This window comes from Symphalangus syndactylus, chromosome 2, assembly GCF_028878055.3.
Source record: "Symphalangus syndactylus isolate Jambi chromosome 2, NHGRI_mSymSyn1-v2.1_pri, whole genome shotgun sequence".
Taxonomy (NCBI): Eukaryota; Metazoa; Chordata; class Mammalia; order Primates; family Hylobatidae; genus Symphalangus; species Symphalangus syndactylus.
In genome coordinates this window covers 21,481,606-21,503,262 of record NC_072424.2, presented here as the reverse complement: position 1 = coordinate 21,503,262, position 21,657 = coordinate 21,481,606, and the positions used below count along the sequence as shown (strand labels likewise).

The window sequence follows — 21,657 nt, the reverse complement described above, 5'->3', positions numbered from 1 at the left end:
TTTTTAGATTTTTTGATAGCTGGTGCATGTAAATTGAGATTTACAGGTACAAAGTGATTTAGAACTTGAGTTATATTTTGAAGATCAAGAAAGAAAAATGCCAATTCCTTCCACCCATATTTCTAGTTAAATGAAAACTCTCAGAATCTCAACCCTAAATGTAGACATTACTTATTGCTATTTGTTTGGCTTAAAAAAAAAAAAAATTAAAGGACACCCAAATGTGAAACCCAACAAAGTTAGGCAAAAAGCACTGGGCTCACATAACACAAAGAGAGATTACTTTTGCTTCATTTAAGCTTAATTAACCTGCAATTATGATTAAACTCAGGGGAAAAAATTTCTCTCCAAATTAAATACAAAAATGTATTACTTCCTAAGTCTGTCCAAAGTTCTTATTATGTTAATATTCAAATTCATAAAGCAGCACTAAATGGCCAGAAACATCTCTAACCTTGACATTTTTTCAGGGGTAATAATAATCTGCAGCAAATGCAGGCCAACCAAAAACCACTTAACTAATTAGTAGTTGCAGTCACCGAGAAAAACATGAATCAACACTGTTATTACAAGTGGCACATTTGAGTGGCATCTAATTATGACTTGATGAGCACGATACTTGCATTATCAACATTACTACTGCATCCCATCAGGGCCTAAAAGCTGCTGATGGCATTGACTTCGAGAAACTCCCACTCAATGGTACAGCAGCACCCAACAATCGGCTTGGCAGGGGCCCCCCTCACTAAATGACACGTTAAGCGTAATTACTGGTAGACATTGTAAATAAACAGGATTGGAAGTGAAAATTGTACCAAGTGCATAAGACACAATCTGACACATTGGAAGTGGCAGCCTTAATTGAGAGTTTCTTTGACTGCTCAAGATCATTTCAACTGCATTTCTCAGAGGACAGTGATTATAACTGTGGAGACAGACGGCATAATGGTATCAGCACTGCTGACAGAGCAGTGAATTAAATTGTATCTGCTGTTGTGTGAAAGCCTTGATGAGAGGTACAGATGCCTTAGTGGTCTTATCATTATAACACAATGGTCATGTTGTCATCAACCTTTCTGGCTCCAATTGAAAAGAAATGATTGTGTGTTGAAGCTCCCCCCCCCTTCCACATCACCCCCCTTCTTCTCTTCTATCTCTTGTTCTGAATAGAACCAATTTTCAGAGAGCTATGAAATCACGCAATAGGTCCTAAAATGCAGCTGCTTGGCATACAAACGGGTCCCCATTAAACTGGAATCACACACAATATGTGTTTATGCCAGAAGAACAAATAGAAGCTGAACACAGGCCAAGTTTATTCACACACACAAAGCCCATGTAGCTCTTCATCAATGTAATTGCCTTTTATATTGTAGTTTAAATAATAGGCTCTATTATTTCCTTAAAATCCTAATATTCCTGGCATTTTATCACTATGTTTACAAGGTAGGTTCTTCAAAAATGTGAAGGAAAGAGAAAAGAAACCTATACAATTTTTACAACATCAAATATTACTTTGAATTTTTAGCCTTAACTACTTGACATCTTCTGCCACAATCTGGTATTTCCACTATCATAACAAAAACATAAACACTCTGCATTTTTCATAGGAATCTTACTTTTTATTCAATAACATTCTTGCTCTTGAAAGAGTAAGAAAATTCATTCCACAGTAGTGAGGTTTAGGCCTAGCAAATAGGAAACAAAACAAAACAAAACAAAAAAACATTTATTTTCTAAACAGTTTGTAAAAAGGTGCCCTATGATTTAACTTGATAAATGTAGCTGGGTAGTCCTTGCTCACATTTTCTCCAATTCTGATTTGGTACACTCCATCTGGTGGGGTTTTTATTTCTTCTCAAAGAGAGAACAGTAGACATTTTTTTAAATTGTGCATTAATTTTTAGTATAAGAAATTCTTCCAGTGCTAAATTGGTAGCATAACAACCTACTTACCAATGTTCTAGGTTCATAAGGGAAGAGTATATTTCAAAGGGTGATCATATCTTTAAAAACCATGACCCCATTTCCAAAACCAAAAGTCACATGACGCAAAACAGAAATACTTTTAATATGTAAATTTATTTGCACATTTCAAAGAATAAAAGTTTTTTAAACATTTAGATTCATGTAATAATTTGCCCTATGGTTCTGAATTGGGCTTGTCTCAGGATATCCACAATCCATGGCCACTGTACCTGTCATATTTGCATATTTGGATGACATGAGGTTTAAAAAAGAAAAAAGATGAACTTTTAATAAAGTGTCCGTAATACTGCAGTTATGTTAAAAAGAAAAGAATTCGAATCTTTTGCAGTAAACAGTAAAATGATATGATGACTGGAATTAGTTCCAGAGCAATCCAAGGGCAGTGACAGTGGGTGTATGGGTGTACAGGTGGAAGACTGGCTGTGAGTTGGCAACTGTTGCACCCGGCAAACTGGAACATGAGGGTTCGTTACATTATGTTCTCACCTTTGCATAACTTTGAAATTGTTCATAATAAAAAAATTTTAACGGCCCTGAGAACTTAGAAGTATAACATAAAAGTACATCAACTATTGTTTCTATTAGTCTACTCGAATTAGCAAAGTTTGTCTCTCTTCAACTATGACTTCAAAGCAGTCTTACATAAATGGCACTGTAGTACACATTACATTGTAGGGTAACTGTTTTTTTTTACTTGTTTTTATCTTCTACTCACTATGAACATTAGAGCAGGGATTTTGTTTTACACGTCTGATTCTCTTGCACCTAGCACAATGCTACATGCAAAGTAGGTGCTTGTGTTAGTGTCTGTTTGAAGGATTGAAGGCCTAAGCTCATCTGTGAACAGCCTTTTATGAGAATGTTCTCTATAGTATAGAATTGCTTAGGAAACAACTACCATCACCATTTGTTGAGCCTGACTATGTGTCCAGCCTCGTGCTAAACTCTACATGTGTTCCCTCCCTCATGAAGACTCACAACAATCCTAACACGTAGGGATCATCGCAGCAATTTCATATTTGAGAACACAGAGGCACAGAGAAGTTAAATAACATATTCTAAATCACAGAGTTCTAGCTGGTAAAGCCCAGCTAAAACCATTTCCAGGTGACTCTACTTTTCTATAGTCCTTTCTAATTCATTATACAAGGTGTCACCACCAATGATGTTGCTTCTAGAGCAAATTCTTCTCCCAACTCCAACTCCTGGCGATATTTAGATGTAGAATATCTCTAAAGCATATGTGGTGAACATATCACAAATTCTTCTTCAACATCAGACCACTTTAAAAGTTTTCCATGTGGTAAGGAAAGAGCCATGAAAGTTGGCACATATGTAGGAAAATCGGTGTGTCCTTAAAACAGATTAATGGATTTAACATTGTGGTTGAAAAGATATGAAAGGGGCTGGGCATGGTGGCTCATGCCTGTAATCCCAGCACTTTGGGAGGCCGAGGCAGGCAGATCACCTGAGGTTGGGAGTTCGAGACCAGCCTGGCCAACATGGTGAAACCCTGTCTATGCTAAAAATACAAAGTTAGCTGCCTGTAATCCCAGCTACTTTGGAGGCTAAGGCAGGAGAATCACTTGAACTCAGGAGGCGGAGGTTGCAGTGGGCCGAGAACACGCCATTGTACTCCAGCCTGGGCAAAAAGAGCAAAACTCCATCTCAAAAATAAATAAATAAATAAATAAAAAGATATGAAAGGTCTTTAGTTACTTTTCCTTTCACAGGAATCTGGTCTAGGGAATACAGCTTTGCTATGTGGTGGTGTTCTTTGTGTGTAGGAGGAAGGCTCAGAGAGAGCTAGCAGAGGATCAAAAATGACATGGACACGTGGATAAAAACATTTATCCTGGGAAAAGTATGCTAAGCTAGGGAGAGTAGAGCCCTATGGCCAAACAAAGTTTTTCCTAACCCTTATTCAGCTGTTCCCTAGGCCTAGGCCGGGTGTGGTGGCTCATGCCTGTAATCCCAGCACTTTGAGAGGCTGAGGCAACAGGACCACTTGAGATCAAGAGTTCAAGACCAACATGGCCAACATGGTGAAAGCCCATCTCTACTAAAAATACAAAAAATAGCCAGGCATGAGGGCACCCACCTGTAATCCAAGCTACTTGGGAGAGTGAGGCACAAGAATTGCTTGAATCCAGGAGGCGGAGGTTGCAGCGAGGAGAGATCATGCCACTGCATTCCAGTCTGGGCAATAGAATGAGACTCTGTCTCAAAAAAAAAAAAAAAAAAAAAAGACATAGGCCTAGTAGGTAAACATAGGCCTAGTAGGTAAACATTACAGGGATTTCAGATTTCAACTCAGCACCAAAAGAAACTTTCCTCCACCACTGTCCAAATGTGGAGTCTGGTGCCAAAGAACTAACTCCCTAAAGGTAAATGATATGAACTCTTAATACTGAAGGGCAATCAGGCACTGGATATTTTAGTTGATGAGATGGTGGTAGTAGCAACTAATATTTATTGAGCACTTACTATATGCCAGGTACAGTGTTAAGCATTTTTTATACAGATTATCTTTTTTTACCCTCAAATGGTCTATGAAGCAAGGTCATTTATACCAATTTTATTAATGCAGAAATGGATTCACACAAACTAATGCTCTTCACTGGTGATAAAAATACTGCCTATTCCCTTCCAAATCTGAAATTCTACCCTCTGCTCAAAAGCCATGAATTATTTATCTCAGATACAGTTTTCTGACAAACTAAGTTTTCTTAGTCCTCATTTGTTTTGTTTTTTTGGGTTTTTTTTGAGATGGAGTCTGACTCTGTCGCCAGTCTGGAGTGCAGTGGCAAGATCTCAGCTTACTGCAACCTCCGCCTCCTGGGTTCAAGTGATTCTCCTGCCTCAGCCTCCAAAGTAGCTAGGACTACAGGCGCCCGCCACCACGCCTGGCTAATTTTTTGTATTTTTAGTAGAGACGGGGTTTCACCATGTTAGCCAGGATGGTCTTGATCTCCCTGACCTCGTGATCCACCTGCCTCGGTCTCCCAAAGTGCTGGGATTACAGGAGTGAGCCATCGCACCCAGCCAAGTCCTTGTTTTCTCTCCTTTTGAGACTGAGTAAAGAGTTGGCACTCTGTTGTTCTGTGAGTTACCAAGAGAGTAAGAAAAAAAGAATTAGTACTCTGTTTTCCTAACATCCAAACCTTAAATTAATTAAAGACACTTAGTAAAGGTAAAAACTAAATGCATACAACCATACAGATTGTTGTACTAATCTTCCAATCAATCCTCTCAGGCTTTGAGTTGCTCATAAGGAAAAATGTAAATTTTTAAAACTACCAAAGGTATTCAGAGGAAGAGACAAAGAAAGGGAAAAGAGAAATGGCAGATGAAAGCAGAATTTAAATGTTACTTCGAAGGTTGATTTTGGGGAATGTTGCTTCTGGTTTTGCATAATGTAGAAGGCAAAGTCCCTACTGCCTACCTAGACCAAAATATTTTATAAGCCCTAGACCAAATATTTTATAAGCCTAACCATAAGGAACTTGAACTATTCCCACTGCACACCAATCCATTATCAATAATTCAAGCATATTAACTGGTAACAATGCCAATGGTATAACTCTTTAAGAATAAGTACATTCCATAAGTAAAAAAGTACCATATAATTGGAATTCATACATATGCAAATAAGAGATATTTCTAGCATAGCATATTGGCCTCCAAAGACAGGTAATATTAACAAGATTCCCCTTGGATGTTCTCTGTTACAACCTTACAACCAGACACTGAAATAAACTTGCTGTTGAAATTTAACCATAATGCTACATTTGTATGGCTGTTTTACCTAGAATAAAATGTTCTGTTGTGTAGTTACCAAATCAACTCTTTATAAATAATCAAATACCCTGACTGACAGAGCATCTGCAGAATGATGGAGAAAGGCCTTGTTTCCAAGAGAGGGGTCACTTTCCCTGCTACGGTCTGACCCTTTGCCTATGACATATTTCCACCCGATCCTTCTGGGTCTGATCAGCTATGTTATCTTAGGGGATAAATAACAGATTTACATACATAAAAAAATAGCAAAAATTTGGAAAGTATAGCTTTTGTGGGAATGTAACTTTCTTCAGTGAGAGGGCTATTTCAAACATTCATACTCTTAAAATGTTTAAGTTCTATGAAGCTTTCATTCCTTTTCTCTATTCTTGAACCACTTTATTAAGGTATAAGTGACACGTAAAAAGCCATACATATTTCATGTATACAACATGATGAGTTTGGGGGATTATTATACACCTGTGAAACCATCACCACCATCAAGGCTGCAGACATATCCATCGCCTCCCAAAGTTTCCTTCTGTCCTCTTTATTTACTTATTTTCTTTTGTAGTAACAATACTTAACATAAGATCTACCCTCTTGGTAAATTTTAAGTATACAACACAGTATTATTAGCTATAGGCACAATGCTGTACAGTGGATCTCCAGTGTAATTCCTTTTCTATGAATTAACCTCAGGAACTATTTAGATTACTGTAAAGATGTAAGTGTCAGAATACCTGCCATCACATTATTTATAATAGCTAAAAACCAGGAATAATCTGTCAGTGAAAGAATAATTAAATACATTATGGTACTATCCTATAATGGAATACTATGGACAACAATTAAAACTGATGTACAGGCTGGGTGCAGTGGCTCTCGCCTGTAATTCCAGCACTTTGGGAGGCTGAGGCGGGAGGATCACAAGGTCAAGAGATTAGGAGCATCCTGGCCAATATGGTGAAACCCCGTCTCTACTAAAAATACAAAACTTAGCTGGGTATGGTGGTGTGCACTTGTAGTTCCAGCTACTTGGGAGGCTGAGGCAGGAGAATTGCTTAAACCCAGGAGGCGGAGGTTGCAGTGAGCCAAGATCTTGCTACTGCACTCCAGCCTAGTGACAGAGCGAGACTCCATCTCAAAAAAACAAACAAACAAAAAACTGATGTACATCTGTACTGACATGCAAATATGACCATGAGTGCTATTTACTGAAAAAAGCAGGCTGCAAAACTGAATTCAAAACATGATTACATTTTTTACTACACAAATAAAAGACCAACAAGGAGAGACTATAAAGTACTAGCATTGGCCTTTTTCAAGGAGCCAACAAGCCATTTTTGTTCTCCTTTAACTTTTCTGTATAGTTAAACTGTTTTATAACAAGTACAGGTTTTTCTAACACCCTTGATGAAACAATCATGCTTATTCCATTTCTTTAAAGCTTAAAGTAATGCCTGGGCATGTTTGGACAAAGAAGGAAGTCTTGATTTCTTGACTGCATGACCAGGACATTAGCAACTAAACAGGGTATATATCTACTCACATAATCCCCAATACGCTATACGTGTTATAATAATTCCACTGAAACGCTTACGTACTTTTCTGAAATTCTTCCAGTTTTTTAACAGCTTCATCTCGTTCTTGCTTAATTTTGTCACACTGAAATGAGAGAAGTAAACAAATGTTAAACTTCAATCATAAATTTTAAATTTGAAAAGGCAAGCAAGAGCAAACTTACAAACAACAGCAATTTTCTGAAAACTAAACCAAATTTAAAACCTTTGAAAAGCATCAATGGTCATATATGAACTTGCACTGCTCAGCCAGCATGGTGTTTGTGCCATTTGTATCTGGCCAATTTCCTCAGACCTTCTAAGATATGAATCACCTTCCTGCTCATTATCTCCTCAGTAATAGCCCGATTTAACATCCTTGAGTTAAAATACATTCATTCTTTAAGGGAATGTTTGTACCTCTTTTTACGTTTGGCTAATGCTATACATAGTCACTCACGTACGGGTCTGATTCCAAACAGCTTCACCTATCCAGAACATTGGTGCATACTTGGGAGGGAATGGAAAGACTACCACAGGCTGGGCATGGTGGCTTGCGCCTGTAATCCCAGCACTTTGGGAGGCCGAGGCAGGCGGATCACGAGGTCAGGAGTATGAGACCAGCTGGCCAAAGAGACCAGCTTGGCCAACACAGTGAAAAGCCGTCTCTACTAAAAATACAAAAATTAGCCAGGTGTGGTGGCACGTGCCTGTAATCCCAGCTACTCAGGAGGCTGAGGCAGGAGAATTGCTTCAGCCCAGGAGGCAGAAGTTGCACTGAGCCAAGATCACACCATTGCACTCCAGCCTGGGCGACAGAGCAAGACTCTGACTCAAAAAAAAAGACTACTGCATGAGGACAAAAGGCAGCCACATGGCACACACTCTCACCCAAGAAAAAGTGATCCATGTGTCCTCAGAATTCTGAATAGAGGAAGGTACCAAATTAAAAGGAGAGAAGATAAAATATTCCATACTAAGCACATATCATTTATATAAACCAATTTTTAATTTAAAAAGGTGGGAGAACTCACTGAAAAGACTTTGGGAGGCAAGACCATAAAAGGCAAAAATAACTATTAGAGCATAAGGACCTTTTAGGGTATCTGGTATAGAAACAAGTATCTCCTGTATTGATAGGCCCCTGGAGGCATTAATGAATTTTTTTAAAAAACCTAATGTTTATTATTATAAGGACTGAATTCAGTATATCTTGAATTTCATAAAACAGGGATATATAACAAGATATTCACCACAAGTAGCTAAAACATTAAAAAGTAATTTCTAGCTATTAGAGTAGTAATTTAAAATGTATTATCTTGGGAATACCTTATTCCCTAAGAGTGCCATATGAATAAAGCACAATTTTAAATTATATTTGATTGCTAACCTGCCAGATAAATATATAGGAATTTCATCCCTTTGGATATTAATTCCAATTTTCAATAGCTAAAAAATTATGTGTCACATAATGTGAAAAATCCAGATTAAAACAATGAGATAGTCTCACCTATCGGACTGGCAAAAACTGAAAAAATCTGATACCGGGAGACAGCAACTCTCATAGACCACTGATGGATGTGTCAATTGGTATAATTACTTTGGAAATAAACTTCTATCAAAATTGAATACATACTTTCCTATGACTCAGCAATTCTACTTCTAGGTGTATATATCCAGAGAATCTCTAGTAATGTATAACATATACAAAAATGTTCCACATTTTTAATAATAATACATCATGGTATGTTCATATACTACACTACAGAGCAGTGAAAATGAATAAAGCCATATGTATCAACATAAATGTTAAAAACCATCACGTTGGCTGGGCACGGTGGCTCAAGCCTGTAATCCCAGCACTTTGGGAGGCCAAGGCAGGCGGATCATGAGGTCAAGAGATCAAGACCATCCTTGCCAACATGGTGAAACCCCATCTCTACTAAAAATACAAAAATTAGCTGGGCGTGGTGGCACACGCCTGTACTCCCAGCTACCCGGGAGGCTGAGGCAGGAGAATTGCTTGAACCCATGAGGCGGAGGTTGCAGTGAGCCAAGATCATGCCACTGCACTCCAGCCTGGCGACAGAGTGAGACTTCGTCTCAAAAAAAAAAAAAAAAAACCATCATGTTTAATGAGTTGCAGAAGATATATCAGATATATCAAATAACATCTTACATACACAAATGCATCTCATATGCTTTGATACATCTAATATATATAAAAATATGAAATGAAAAGAAATATACAACATTTATGACAGTAGTTGTCTCTTAGGAGATAGGGAGAGGAATGGGACTAGAAATGGTGAGAACTTTCAGTTGTATTTGCTGCATTCCTTATTTTTGAATTTCAAGAGAAATAACAGTTCTGTGCAATGGGTATTGTTGTACTATTCTCTGCCCTTTCCTGTCCTTTCAAAATATTTAAAAAATAAAAAAGTAAGAAGCTTGCAGTTCAGTTTTCCCCTTTAGTCGCTAAAGAACCACTGAAATGTCATACTGTCCCTGTTCATATGGGTAAATGTATTCTGGCAAGAGAACATGAAGCAAGTACACAGTGTTAAATTAGCAAATCTGGTTACTAAATCCCGACTCAGGATCCCCCGCCCAGTCAAAATGAATTAGGCTGGACCTAACTTATTTACTAAAGGAGAAGGCATTTCTTTGATTAAGGTTTCCCTGTGGCAATCCCATCCTCTGTAAAAAATAATAATAATTCTGTCTAATATAGTCTGTAGTTTCAGCTTAAACAAACAACATTTATGATTTTTTGGTGTTTAAAATTCTAAATAGTAGAGTTCTAAATTCGCATATAGGCTTTTCTTAGCTCCTTCCTCAACCCAAGTGAACTACATTAGACATCATAATCCTTAATGATAGGAGATTTCTGGCTAGTGGTTTCAGGAATGTTCCTCTCATTTTCTAGAATGGGCCTCTGTTTGTTCTGGACTTCCCCACCACCCCTACCAGTCTGTCTACCTTCCTCCAACAATGCACAGTGTAGCATAAGGCACAAAAAGAAACCTAGTTTCCAACTAGGCTCAAACTCCTGAGTCATGATTGCCAAGTGAAATATATCTGGTACTTTACTTTCAAATTAATTTAATGTTTCTTAATCTGGCATTTCTGAAAAATGTGAGATGTCTTGTAAAAAACTGTCTTCATTTAAGAGCTGGCACTTGGGAGTGTTGCTCCTGACTTAATATCACTTGGTTCCCTCTATGTAGCTCTCGAAGCTCTACCTAAAGGAATTAGAGGTTTATTCAATTCTCGCTTCAGTCAAATAGCCAGAGTTTTTAGTGAGACTTTGGATGGCAAAAGCATTAAACAGGAATGGTGCTCCATCTAGTCAGATCTGAAAAAGGCCACCAGTTGACATCATACACAATCACTAATGTGATGCATGACAATTTTAGGTAGGCTTGTACTAGTTGCCCAGAAGAAAAACATTAGGTTCATGCTCTCTGCTATTAAGGCCCAGGTAGACAAACTCAGGTTAATAACAGGTCTCAACATCAGTTTTATTCCAACATGTAGGTAGCCCATTTCTATAGTCCAGCTATATGTGTTCACACTAATCCTATGGTTATCATCAGCAGATTCACAAGCTGTCTCCCATCCCCAGCTGTGTTCTATCAGGGGTCTTCATGTTGCTTTGATTTCTATTTTCTGCAACCACATTATGCTAGAACTGGCAGCCACAGAATTTACCATCTGTTATGCTGAAAGGGGTGTGAGTTGGGGGTGGGGAGAGTCTACACATGCTGCAAATGCAGCTTACTTATTCTGAACCAGAACTGAGCAAAATATTGAGGATGTACGCATTTACTAAAAGCAGAAATCCAAACACCCACTTATTTCATCTTTTTAGGTGAACCCAGAAAAGAATCTTGCAAACTTTCTCTCATTCTATCAACAGAGGGAAGTCAGCCAGGATTACGGGCCTTTTTGGAAGAATGTTTCATCTTTCCACCACACAGAAGCCCCTCACCCATCCCACCCCTTCCTCTACCCTGCTCACGCAGCTGCACCATTTGTAAAAACTGCTTCTTTTTGTGTGAGAATTGCTCATGAAGACTTTGCAATAGCAACAGATGTTCTTGGGCCTACATCACTTAATTATGATGCCCAACGATTCTCTGTAGCTCAAGGCTGGGGTAGAACCCAGTGGCACAACTGCTGGCTCATGTAAGCAAGCTGGATAACATTATATCTACTCTAGAGTCTCTACTTGGCTCTTTATGAAGGGATGAATTGACCGGAGGTTGGCCTTGCTGGTTTTGAAAGCCCTTAATATTAGAAGCCCTGGCTATTTTCCAGATCTCGTCCTTGAGCCTCATCCAGGCGGATACCTGGCTTCTGAAACTAAACCAGGATTTCTGAGCATTGGCAGACTGATTTGTAGAGAAACAGCCTTTCCAGTGTGAATTAGTATCTTCCTTGCACCACCCACTCCCCAAAATGGGCAGCTCAGTTATTCATCCCTCTCTCACATATTCATCCAACTACCATCAACATTAAAATGTCTGCTTCAAACGGCTCAGCAGAAGTACAGATAACTGATACAGATACCAAGACATCTTTATATTCTGTTGTACGTATACGTTATGCAAGAAGAACCTCAACATTCTAAATTGTATCTAACTTCCACTAATATAAATATTCATGCTTGTCTTCCTGGTGCACAAATGCATCAGAGGGTTGCTAGACTATAGATAAGGCAGTTTGGGGCATATATGCACCGCATACGCACAATACCAAGATAGGGGACAATCTATACATAGGCAAGTACATTACAGTTGACTGAATCAGACTTTTAAGCAAGTATCTACTATAATCATTGAATGTCATTATTTCCTTCCTCTGAGAACTGAACAAATTTATACAGGGCCCACACAGCCCAGCCACTATGTTAAACACTGGGCACAATACATGAACACAATAGACAATGTGTTCTCACAAAAACTTATGATCTACCACAAAAGATCAACAAATGAAGTAAGCAATTCATAAGGACACCCGATATAATGTGAGAAATACTGCCAAACCAGAACTGAAATGTACCCATTTCCTAAGGAACGTACAGCAGAGCCTACAACGACACTAAGTCTGAAGAAGTTTAATGCTACATCATTTTTCTTGAAGTTCATTAATGTCCAGTTACAACAGTTAAAGATTTAAACATGCCCAGCATCAGAATTGTGTGTAATTTACCTGTTTTAGAATCCTTGGCATACAATGAAAGGACCATCAATTCATTTTTAATAGTAATCAAGAATTTTACTGCTCCACCTAGGTAAGTCTGGCCAGAACTGTGCTTTCTGGATGTCTACACTCTTATCCATAAAGAATACAACACATTAAATCATTCCCACTAGGATGGAATTCCTTTCACTCTCTTTCTCTTTTGGTGTCCTTCTTTCTTCCAATTCAAAGTTCTTTCCCTCCAATTTTCACAGGCAAAAAAGAAGTGGTAGCTGCCCTCAAAGCTGTCTTGCAGCATTCTCCAAATTCTAGGTATTGTGTGTTAGATGGAAACACATGTCATCAGAACAGAGATCCTTGCTCTTTGTTTCTAGATAGATTGCTGTTAATAAGAGACTCATTTTCACTTTCAAACTGCTAAGTAATTACTTTTTCTCTGGCACAACCACTTGCCACTCTGTCTCAAAGAAACTGCATGTATGTGGATGTATTATGCATGAACAGTTAGCATAATGGATGCATATCTTGCTCTTTAAAGTGGCTTCTTTATTGATTTTTTTAAAAAATAAAATACTTTGGGACCTTCATCTCTGAATATTACACAAGAGGAAGAAATTTTAACAATAGACAACTGAGCCAAGATGCAAACAGTATCATATATCCTGCTTCTTGAAACATAAGTCTTGGAAAGTGTCTGTCTCATTCTCTTTTCATTCATTGTTCCTGGCAAGCTGACAGAACCGCCTGATGCACTGTTACAGTAGCTCACCCAAACGACTTCTAATCAGCCACTTAAACATTTATGCATTTCAAAACTTGATCTCAGAACATAATACTAAACATAAATACTTACTATTTAAAGGCAGACATTCTTCTATTATACAGATTTCCTTCTTTTTATGCACACTCCACACACACCCCCACCCCCACCACTCTGAGAAACATGAAAGCTATTCCATTCAAAGCTCAATGACGCTTTCCCCCCATATAGGAAAAAAACCCAAACGATTATGACAAAGATCCTGAGTGAGTCATAAGAGAATGCCCTTCAATTGTAGACGCATGACTAACATTTGTATATGGTGATTACTACACAAGCAAAGTAAACCATTTTATTTGGTTGATTGCAAAATGTATAGTCATCTATTTTTCCATACCCCAAAAATATAAATTTGAAGAGTTGTTCACCTCAGTATGATAGGCTCTTACTTTTTCATATACTGCTAAGTCCATTTAGAAAATGGGCAAAAAATAATGGAAAGTAGCAAGTAGCACCATTTCCATAATCCCCATTTATCTTGATGTTTAAAAAAAACTCGCTGTTTTTACATTTTAAGGCAACCCACACCATTTGCTTATACTCTAATATTTTGATAATAAATTTTGCTTGATAAATGTGATACATATGTACATAAATATGCAGATGTCTTATTACCAAAAAAGCAATAAATTCTGCTTGTGAGAGAGTTAGAGAAGACTTTGAAAAACCTAAGTGACATTTATTAAGCCAAGCATTAAAGGCTAGCAAAAGTTTATCACATGGAAAAGAGTAGGAATCTTGTCTTTTTATTCTTTGTCCATTGCCCAGCCATGCTGTAGGCACTCAGAGCAGCATAATTGATCGTGGCTATTTGTCAACTTATTTGGGGTCCTCATTAGAATGGTTTTACTCAAGAGTAGGACCTTCATATATTTTTCTTTACACCCCAGTACTCAGAAGGCATTCAATAAAAAGGTTTCCCTTCAAAAGAGCTTTCCTCATAAACCCAAACAGATTGACTCCATCCTCAAAGTCACTGATTAAAAAAAACATAAAAGAGTCAGCAGTTTTCCTAAAATGGAAGAACCGCAAAAAAAAAGAGAAAAGATCCATCAAAACACTGGTCCACTCCCCTGCCCCAAATTTCCTGCTTTTATCCTTGGGATGCATTATGCCAGAATCTATATGTATATATACAAGTACACACATACATATACACACACATGTGAATGTTTTGAGATAAGATTGATTTGATACTTATATTCAACTTTCAGTTTTTCAACACAAACCAATAGCTGGTAAAGGCAAATGACCAGAAAAGGATCGGGTCTGATAATTTGCTGTGGAAAACTCATGCACTAACAATACAGAATTAGAATAAAGTTAGGACCTTTGTGGAAGAAGAGTCAATAAGCTCCCACTGTTCACCTGCATCTAAAAGAACATCGTGCTCAGAAGACCCATGTTTGAATCTAGACTCTGCCATGATCTGTGTAACACTGGGAACCTCACTCAAGCCCTGCGGTACTGTTCTCTCCTCTGTGAAATGGAGCGGACACACTGCTGTGTGGAGCATGAGACAGGGAGATGACAGGGCATGGATGTCCCACAGCAGCTTCTTACACCATGCAGCCTCTAAACAACTGCTTTCCCTGAAGAGCACCATGTCAGACCACTTGTCTCAACGCAAGAGACTCCAAACAGGGCAGGAAAAGATCCTACCCAAAGGAATCACATCCACTGCCTCCTCCCATTGATAAGGTTCATGGCCTGGCGACAAAGATAGTAGACATGTGGAAGGGAAAATACGTTGCAATTTATTTTTTTGCTTCCTCTGTTCATTCTAAATTTCCCTACACCAAATTAACCATGGCAAAAGGAGTCTTACTTTAATTTGCTGTCCCTGCACGATTTAACTGCACTCTGGTTTGGGACCACAAATGAAAGGATGGCCACATGTATTTGCTGATGTCAACTGGACAAAGCTCACCCAGCCAGGCACAAGAGAGTGCTTTCCGAGAAAATGCTGTTCTCCATTTACCACCTCCGGAACTAAAGCTGCTTTTACTCATTCTACACTCTATAAAAGGCTTTTATTATATGCTTCCCTCTTTTGTAATACAGCCCCCCCCTTTTTGAGGAAAAATCTGCAGTAATAAGCAAGCTAGTCTTTTAACAGAAGATAAACAGAGTGCAGTGAACTTAAAACCACTCTACTTTCTTTTACCCAACCACACAGCATTCCATATTGCTTTCATTTCTTTTCTTCCCGTTTCTGTTAATAGTTATTTTTAAAGAATTACAACAGAAGCAGGTCAATAATGCCTACAGATGTCATGAAAGTATGGCCATACTCCATGCAGAGAAACATGTAAACAGTTAATGGGCTGAGGTAATTTATAATCCTCCTTTTACCAAATGCATTTTACCTATAATTCCACTTGCATAACGGATGATTCACTTAAAACCTCACTGCAGAAAGTGTCTGTCAGTTAAACAACCATCGTCTCCACCAACAACAGATGTTTACAGAGCATCTACTATGTATTTTTAGGGCACTGCTAGGTCTACATGTAAGCAAGGATTAAACAAGAAGAATAAATAAAAAATTTTATCTTCTTCCTCTTACATTATTCATTTACTTCTATCATCCTTCTTTCTCTATTACATGAAGACAACTGTTTGCGTTCCCTTCTCTTACCTTCTAGGTTAGGTCAAAGAGTGCTCCTGAATTAACCCCTCCAACTTGCTTTGTTCTTCTCGTGGGTCAGGAGCAGCTATGAAAGAGACTCAGTGACTGATATCATCTCAGTCTGTTTGTTCTCCTACAGCTGGAAGATAGCTGAGTATCTTAGAGCAAGATGCTCAAGTTATCCAGCCTAAGCATTACCCACTAGGTTTACTTTGGAATTTTGGGGCATCAGGGGCCCAGGATCTAAGAACAACCTCCTTACCTATTTATGTCCTCAGGACATTTGTGATTTTGCATGGTTACAGGGTTGGAATTAGAAATCAGGCCAAACTACTATTTTCAGTGACTTTCTTACTGTGTCTGTGTGTGTGTGTGTGTGTGTGTGTGTTTTGAGATAAGATCTCACTCTGTTGCCCAGGCTGGAATGCAGTGGTGAAATCATGGCTCACTGCAGCTTCAACCTTTAGGGCTCCAGGGATCCTCCTGCCTCAACCTCCCAAGTAGCTGGGAATACAGCTGCATGCCACCATTCTCGATTAATTTTTTAACTTTTTTGTAAAGATGGGGGTCTCACTATATTGCCCAGGCTGGTCTTGAATTCCTGGTCTCAAGTGATCCTCCCACCTCAGCCTCCCAAAGTGCTTCTTACCATATTATAGATGCAAACACCAGCCCCTTCTAACATGGATGTTTTTATCACCTCCACCTACCATTCCCTGAATCACCTGATGAAGGCAAGAGAAGAAACTTAGGATTTCACAGAACACCAAGGATTTATTTACAAATAGCAAAGGAGCCTTAAAACTAGGTGAAAAATAATGATCTAAAAATCCATTAAAATCTGCTTTGAACTAGAGTACTTACCATTAATACCACCATCCATACTACAGCTATATAGGTGGCAAATTAATAGTGAAAAAGTTAAATATAATTCTAAAGAGCCCAATAAGTGATCCCAAATATCCCACACATTTTACAAATATTTAGCTTGCTGCCAGTTTTTATTACAGCTCCTACTCTGAAATTTTAAAAACGAGGTTTCACAATTTAGAGCAGTGATGGCTATCTTCTTCTTTAATATCTTCTAAGGACCTGTTTTATTAATTTTTGACTAGGGATATTATGTTCTGAAATATTTGGCCTACCCAACAAAGTAATTTTTTAAAGTAATTTTTTTTGTATCTAAAACCAAAAATAGGCAGTCTGCTTCCTATTTTTCATTTGCTATTCAGTCCCTCTACATTTCTGACCTTAGTCTGTTCTTCCATTTGTCTCCTCCCTAAATTTACAAGAAAAAAATATATAGATATATTATTAGCTATATATATTAGCAAGCATTCACAAATCTTAGATATTTTCAGTGATAAGAAGGCTACAGTTTGTAAGGTAAGTAGAATTCAATTATTTAACAGTTAAAACAAAACTGACAGAGCCCCTGAAAATATTCACCAGACTTCCCCAACTTCACAGCGGATGCTTCTCAACTTCCGGTGTATTATTCATATAAATAGAAGAAGCAGACATATAAAGATTTATGGAGGTATTGGGGTAAAACACCAATGACTAATTCCAAAGAGTTTTCTCCAGGACCCAATGTGTCTAGGTCCCAAAAGTACATGTATCAGGCGTTCAATTCCACTGACAGAATCCCAAATCTGACTGTTAGGGAAAAAGTACGATTCCTAGGGACTTGAGTTGCTTGGCCTGGTGCCTTGCTGCACATTTAGCCATGTAGTTAATCTCCCAGAGCTGCATCCACAGTGGCATGCCTGCTATTCTTTACCATCTGGAGCCTGGAGTTGGTATTAGCTTGAATCACACATGCAAGAGAAAAGGGAAGAAAAGAAAAAAAGAAACAACCCTCATTCACATTTAACTGAAATTGGTGACTGAACAATGCACTATGCCGCCTAGGCTTTTACACATGTAAGAAAGGGGGAAAAAAAGGTAAAGTACAAACCTTCTCCTTTGTTTTCTGGTTCTCTGCTCTAAGGTCTTCATATTCGCCTATTGCTAAAAGAAAAAAGGAAAGCAACATTACAACACTGTCAAAAGTTTACTGCAGGAAAACCTGGGGAATCCAACTAACCCCCATTGTCTTCTTACTAGGTTGAGGTAGGGTGGAGAAGAGGCTGCAGAAAAGGGGCTTCTGCTTTTTATTTTTTTATTTTGTAGAGACAGAGTCTCACTATGTTGCCCAGGCTGGTCTCAAAACTCCTGGGCTCAAGCGATCCTCCTGCCTTGGCCTCGCAAAGTGCGATTACAGGCATGAGCCACCAAACCCGGCTGGGCTCCTGCTTTTAACAGTAAGGAAGAAAAGGCAGACATGAGCCCACCAAACTAAATTTCAGTTCTCCCTAGGTCAGTAGGAACACCCATGAGCCAGGAGAGGTGACAGATGACAAGCAATTTCTCCTTTCTGATGCTCAGCACTTGGTTCTGTGAAAGGATTCAGGCAGGTGTTCCCTGAAGTTCCTCCCAGCACTATTAGTCTGTGGTACTGTAATCAGAGGTTTATTTAGAAAATCAGCCTGTAGAAAGTAGAGTAGGTTTGCACACTCGACTCAACGTCACACGTCTGCTTTATTCACAAAGCAAAAAATTTATGAAGGATTCAGCTAAGAACAACTATTTTCAGACAAGATTGTCAGTCACGACCAGAAATTCAAACTCATTTCACTAAATGGGGAAGATATGTTAAACTGTTTGGAAATATTATCCACTACGTAGGGGGGAAAGTTGTGTACTTAAAATCCTTTATTGCCCCCCCCCACCAAAAAAAAACAAAACAAAACCTAAATCCCCACATTCATCTTTAATCAAAGCACCATTTTTAGGTATCCCTACAGTTGAGAATATAAAGTTTTGAACACATTAAGTGAGAAGAAAAGAATGGCCTAAGATCAATGACAGAGCAGAACATCTGAAGTAAGTCTAAAACTGCAGCTCACCCCAGGGCTGGCACCTTGACTGGCACCAGAACGTCAGTGAATCATGAGGTTGATTTTCTTTTTTTAAGAGACAGGGTCTTGTTCTGTCACTTAGGCTGGAGTGCAGTGGCACCATCATAGCTCACTGCAGTTTTGAACTCCCAGGCTCAAAACGATCCTCCCACCTCAGCCTCCCGAGCAGCTGGAACTACAGGCACATACTACCATGCCCAGCTAAATTTTTAAATTTCTTGTAGAGATGGGGTCTTGCTACTTTGCCCAGGCTGGTCACAATTTGAACTTTTGTCTTTATGGATTTATCTGCCGAAAAAAAAAAAAAAAACCCTCAGTTTTTCTTTTAAGAAAAAAAAAAAACAGAGCTTCCTATTTCTATGAATAATCTAGAAACAGAAATAAAATATCCGAAACCAGTGGTTGCAAGAACATCCCACATAATCTGGTCCTTAATTCCAGAAATGTATGATTCTAACCACTAGGGCAAAGAACACCCCAGAAACAGACAATTAACATGGTAAAGCACATGCCTTGTTTTCTCCTATGGTGATCGAAAGGGTTCAGAATGGCTACTGTGATGGTGGCACCAAAGTCCTAAAATCCAAATTCAAATTGGGGAGTATTTATGAGATTATATCACCAATGTCCAGAAGTTTTATCAGTATACCAGGACCACTTAAACAAGAATTAATAGACAATTTTATTGAAGCCACATCCCAAAATAATCCTTGAAAATTAGCCCATAAAATAGGTGAATGTGTACATGTAAAGATATAGTTCTTCTGAAAATAATTACATTTACAGGCTGGGCGTGGTGGCTCACGCCTGTAATCTCAACACTTTGGGAGGCCAAGGTGGGCAGATCACTTGAGATCAGGAGTTCAAGACCAGCCTGGCCAACACGGCAAAACCCCGCCTCTACAAAAAGTACAAAAATTAGCTGGGCATGGTAGCACTTGCCTGTAGTCCCAGATGCTTGGGAGGCTGAGGCAGGAGAATCGCTTGAACCCAGGAAGCACAGGTTGCAGTGAGCCAAGAACACACCACAGCACACTCCAACCTGGGCGACAGAGCGAGACTCTGTCTCAAAAACAAAACAAAACAAATCAAAACAAAACATTTTCAACAGAAAAAGAATGAAGCCCTCTGCACACCAGCTCTTCATCAGCCCCACCACACGCACCGCAAGAACTAAGTAAAACTAAATTGTCTTTGGAGCTGAAAAACCAATAAAATGTGTCCCCACATTTTTAACTGAAAGAAACAAGAACTAAGTAAGATCTTCTAAAGATATTCACTTACACCAGCACTGGGTAGTCTATGGTCATGATCCCATATCTTACTACTGTATCTTACATTGTTTCAAAAAATAGATATATAAGTATTTTATTAAGAGACTTTGATTTTAGGTTGACATTTAAAAGTATCTATAGATGAAGTTGAAAAAACCAAAATTTATTTAATGCTCTAGTATTGGTGACCTACTTTACAGACATACAGAATGAACAATAAACGCTTATAAAACCATGATCTCAGCCGGGTGCGGTGGCTCATGCTTGTAATGCCAACACTTTGGGAGGGTGAGACGGGCAGATCATCAGGTCAGGAGTTCGAGACCAGCCTGACCAACATGGTGAAACACCGTCTCTACTAAAAATACGAAAAAATTAGCTGGGTGTGGTAGCGCGCACCTGTAATCCCAGCTACTCAGAGGCTGAGGCAGAAGAATCGCTTGATCCCGGGAGGCAGAGGTTGCAGTGAGCCAAGATTGCACCACTGTATTCCAGCCTGGGCAACAGAGCAAGACTCCATCTCAAAAACAAACAAACAAACAAAAAAACACGATCTTATATTGACATTAAGAAATTTTTTCTATTTAAAACATCAGATAATGGTTTTGAAGTCTTTTTTAAAATACCAATACTATTCTTCCATTATACTGCCAATAGAACCCAGATGAAACATTGTAGGCTCTCAATTACTGAGTATTTATGAAAACAATTAATTAAGAATCTTTGAACTATTATATTTTAATGAAAATCACAGAAAATATGCTTTCTTGTGACTATGTACAACTTTAAAGTAAGGTATAAGGAAAGGAAAGGGAAAGTATGAGAATAATTCAACCCCTTGCTAATAAAACCAAGCTCACTACCATCAACAACACGTACACAGACATGCACACACATACACACACGTATGTATCACAGTGGACCCCTAACCCTAACTTCAGCAAAACTGGCAAAAACTGAAGTGATCTATATTATTCAGCTCCTTTTTGGCAAATGTTACAGGGTCGCAGAGAAAGCTGCCTTTTTGTTTCAGAACTGGCCTGCAGTCTGAAAATTTTAAAAACTGAGCTTGCACAGCTCAAGTGATTCCATCAGAGACATCCTCCAAATCCTGAATTCGCCAATGCTAAAGAGATTAATCTGGCCGGAGGCAGTGGCTCATGCCTGTAATCCCAACACGTGGGGAGGCCAAGGTGGGGGGGATCACTTGAGGTCAAGAGTTCAAAACCTGCCTGGCCAACATGGTGAAACCGCATCTCTACTAAAAATACAAAAAAATTAGCCAGGTGTGGCAGCACACACCTGTAATCCTAGCTACGCAGGAGGCTTGAGATGGGAGGATCACTTGAACCCAGGAGGCGGAGGTTGCAGTGAGCAGAGATCATACCACTGCACTCCAGCCTGGGTAACAGAGCAAGACTCAAAAAAA

The 21,657-nt window shown here is 38.8% G+C and overlaps 2 protein-coding genes across 7 annotated transcripts in view; one reads left to right on the top strand and one right to left on the bottom strand.

Annotated features, from left to right (window-relative positions):
- SHTN1 (shootin 1) overlaps positions 1-21,657 on the bottom strand; it is a 121,657-nt gene that overhangs the window by 76,596 nt on the left and 23,404 nt on the right. For 4 of the 5 annotated variants that reach the window (XR_010115553.1, XM_055247949.2, XM_063617355.1 and 1 more), the window contains exons 2-3: positions 17,952-18,004; positions 7,377-7,437 (exon numbers count right to left, since the gene is read on the bottom strand). Coding sequence is in view for 3 of the 5 variants with exons in the window: in XM_055247949.2 (XP_055103924.1) it covers positions 7,377-7,437; positions 17,952-18,004 (114 nt within the window). In the remaining 2 variants the exon portion in view is untranslated. Of the gene's footprint in view, positions 1-7,376; positions 7,438-12,548; positions 12,568-17,951; positions 18,005-21,657 lie in introns of those variants that run through there. The other variant, XM_055247957.2, reaches the window with a different exon arrangement.
- ENO4 (enolase 4) overlaps positions 1-21,657 on the top strand; it is a 412,386-nt gene that overhangs the window by 382,983 nt on the left and 7,746 nt on the right. The gene's annotated exons all lie outside the window — the stretch shown is intronic.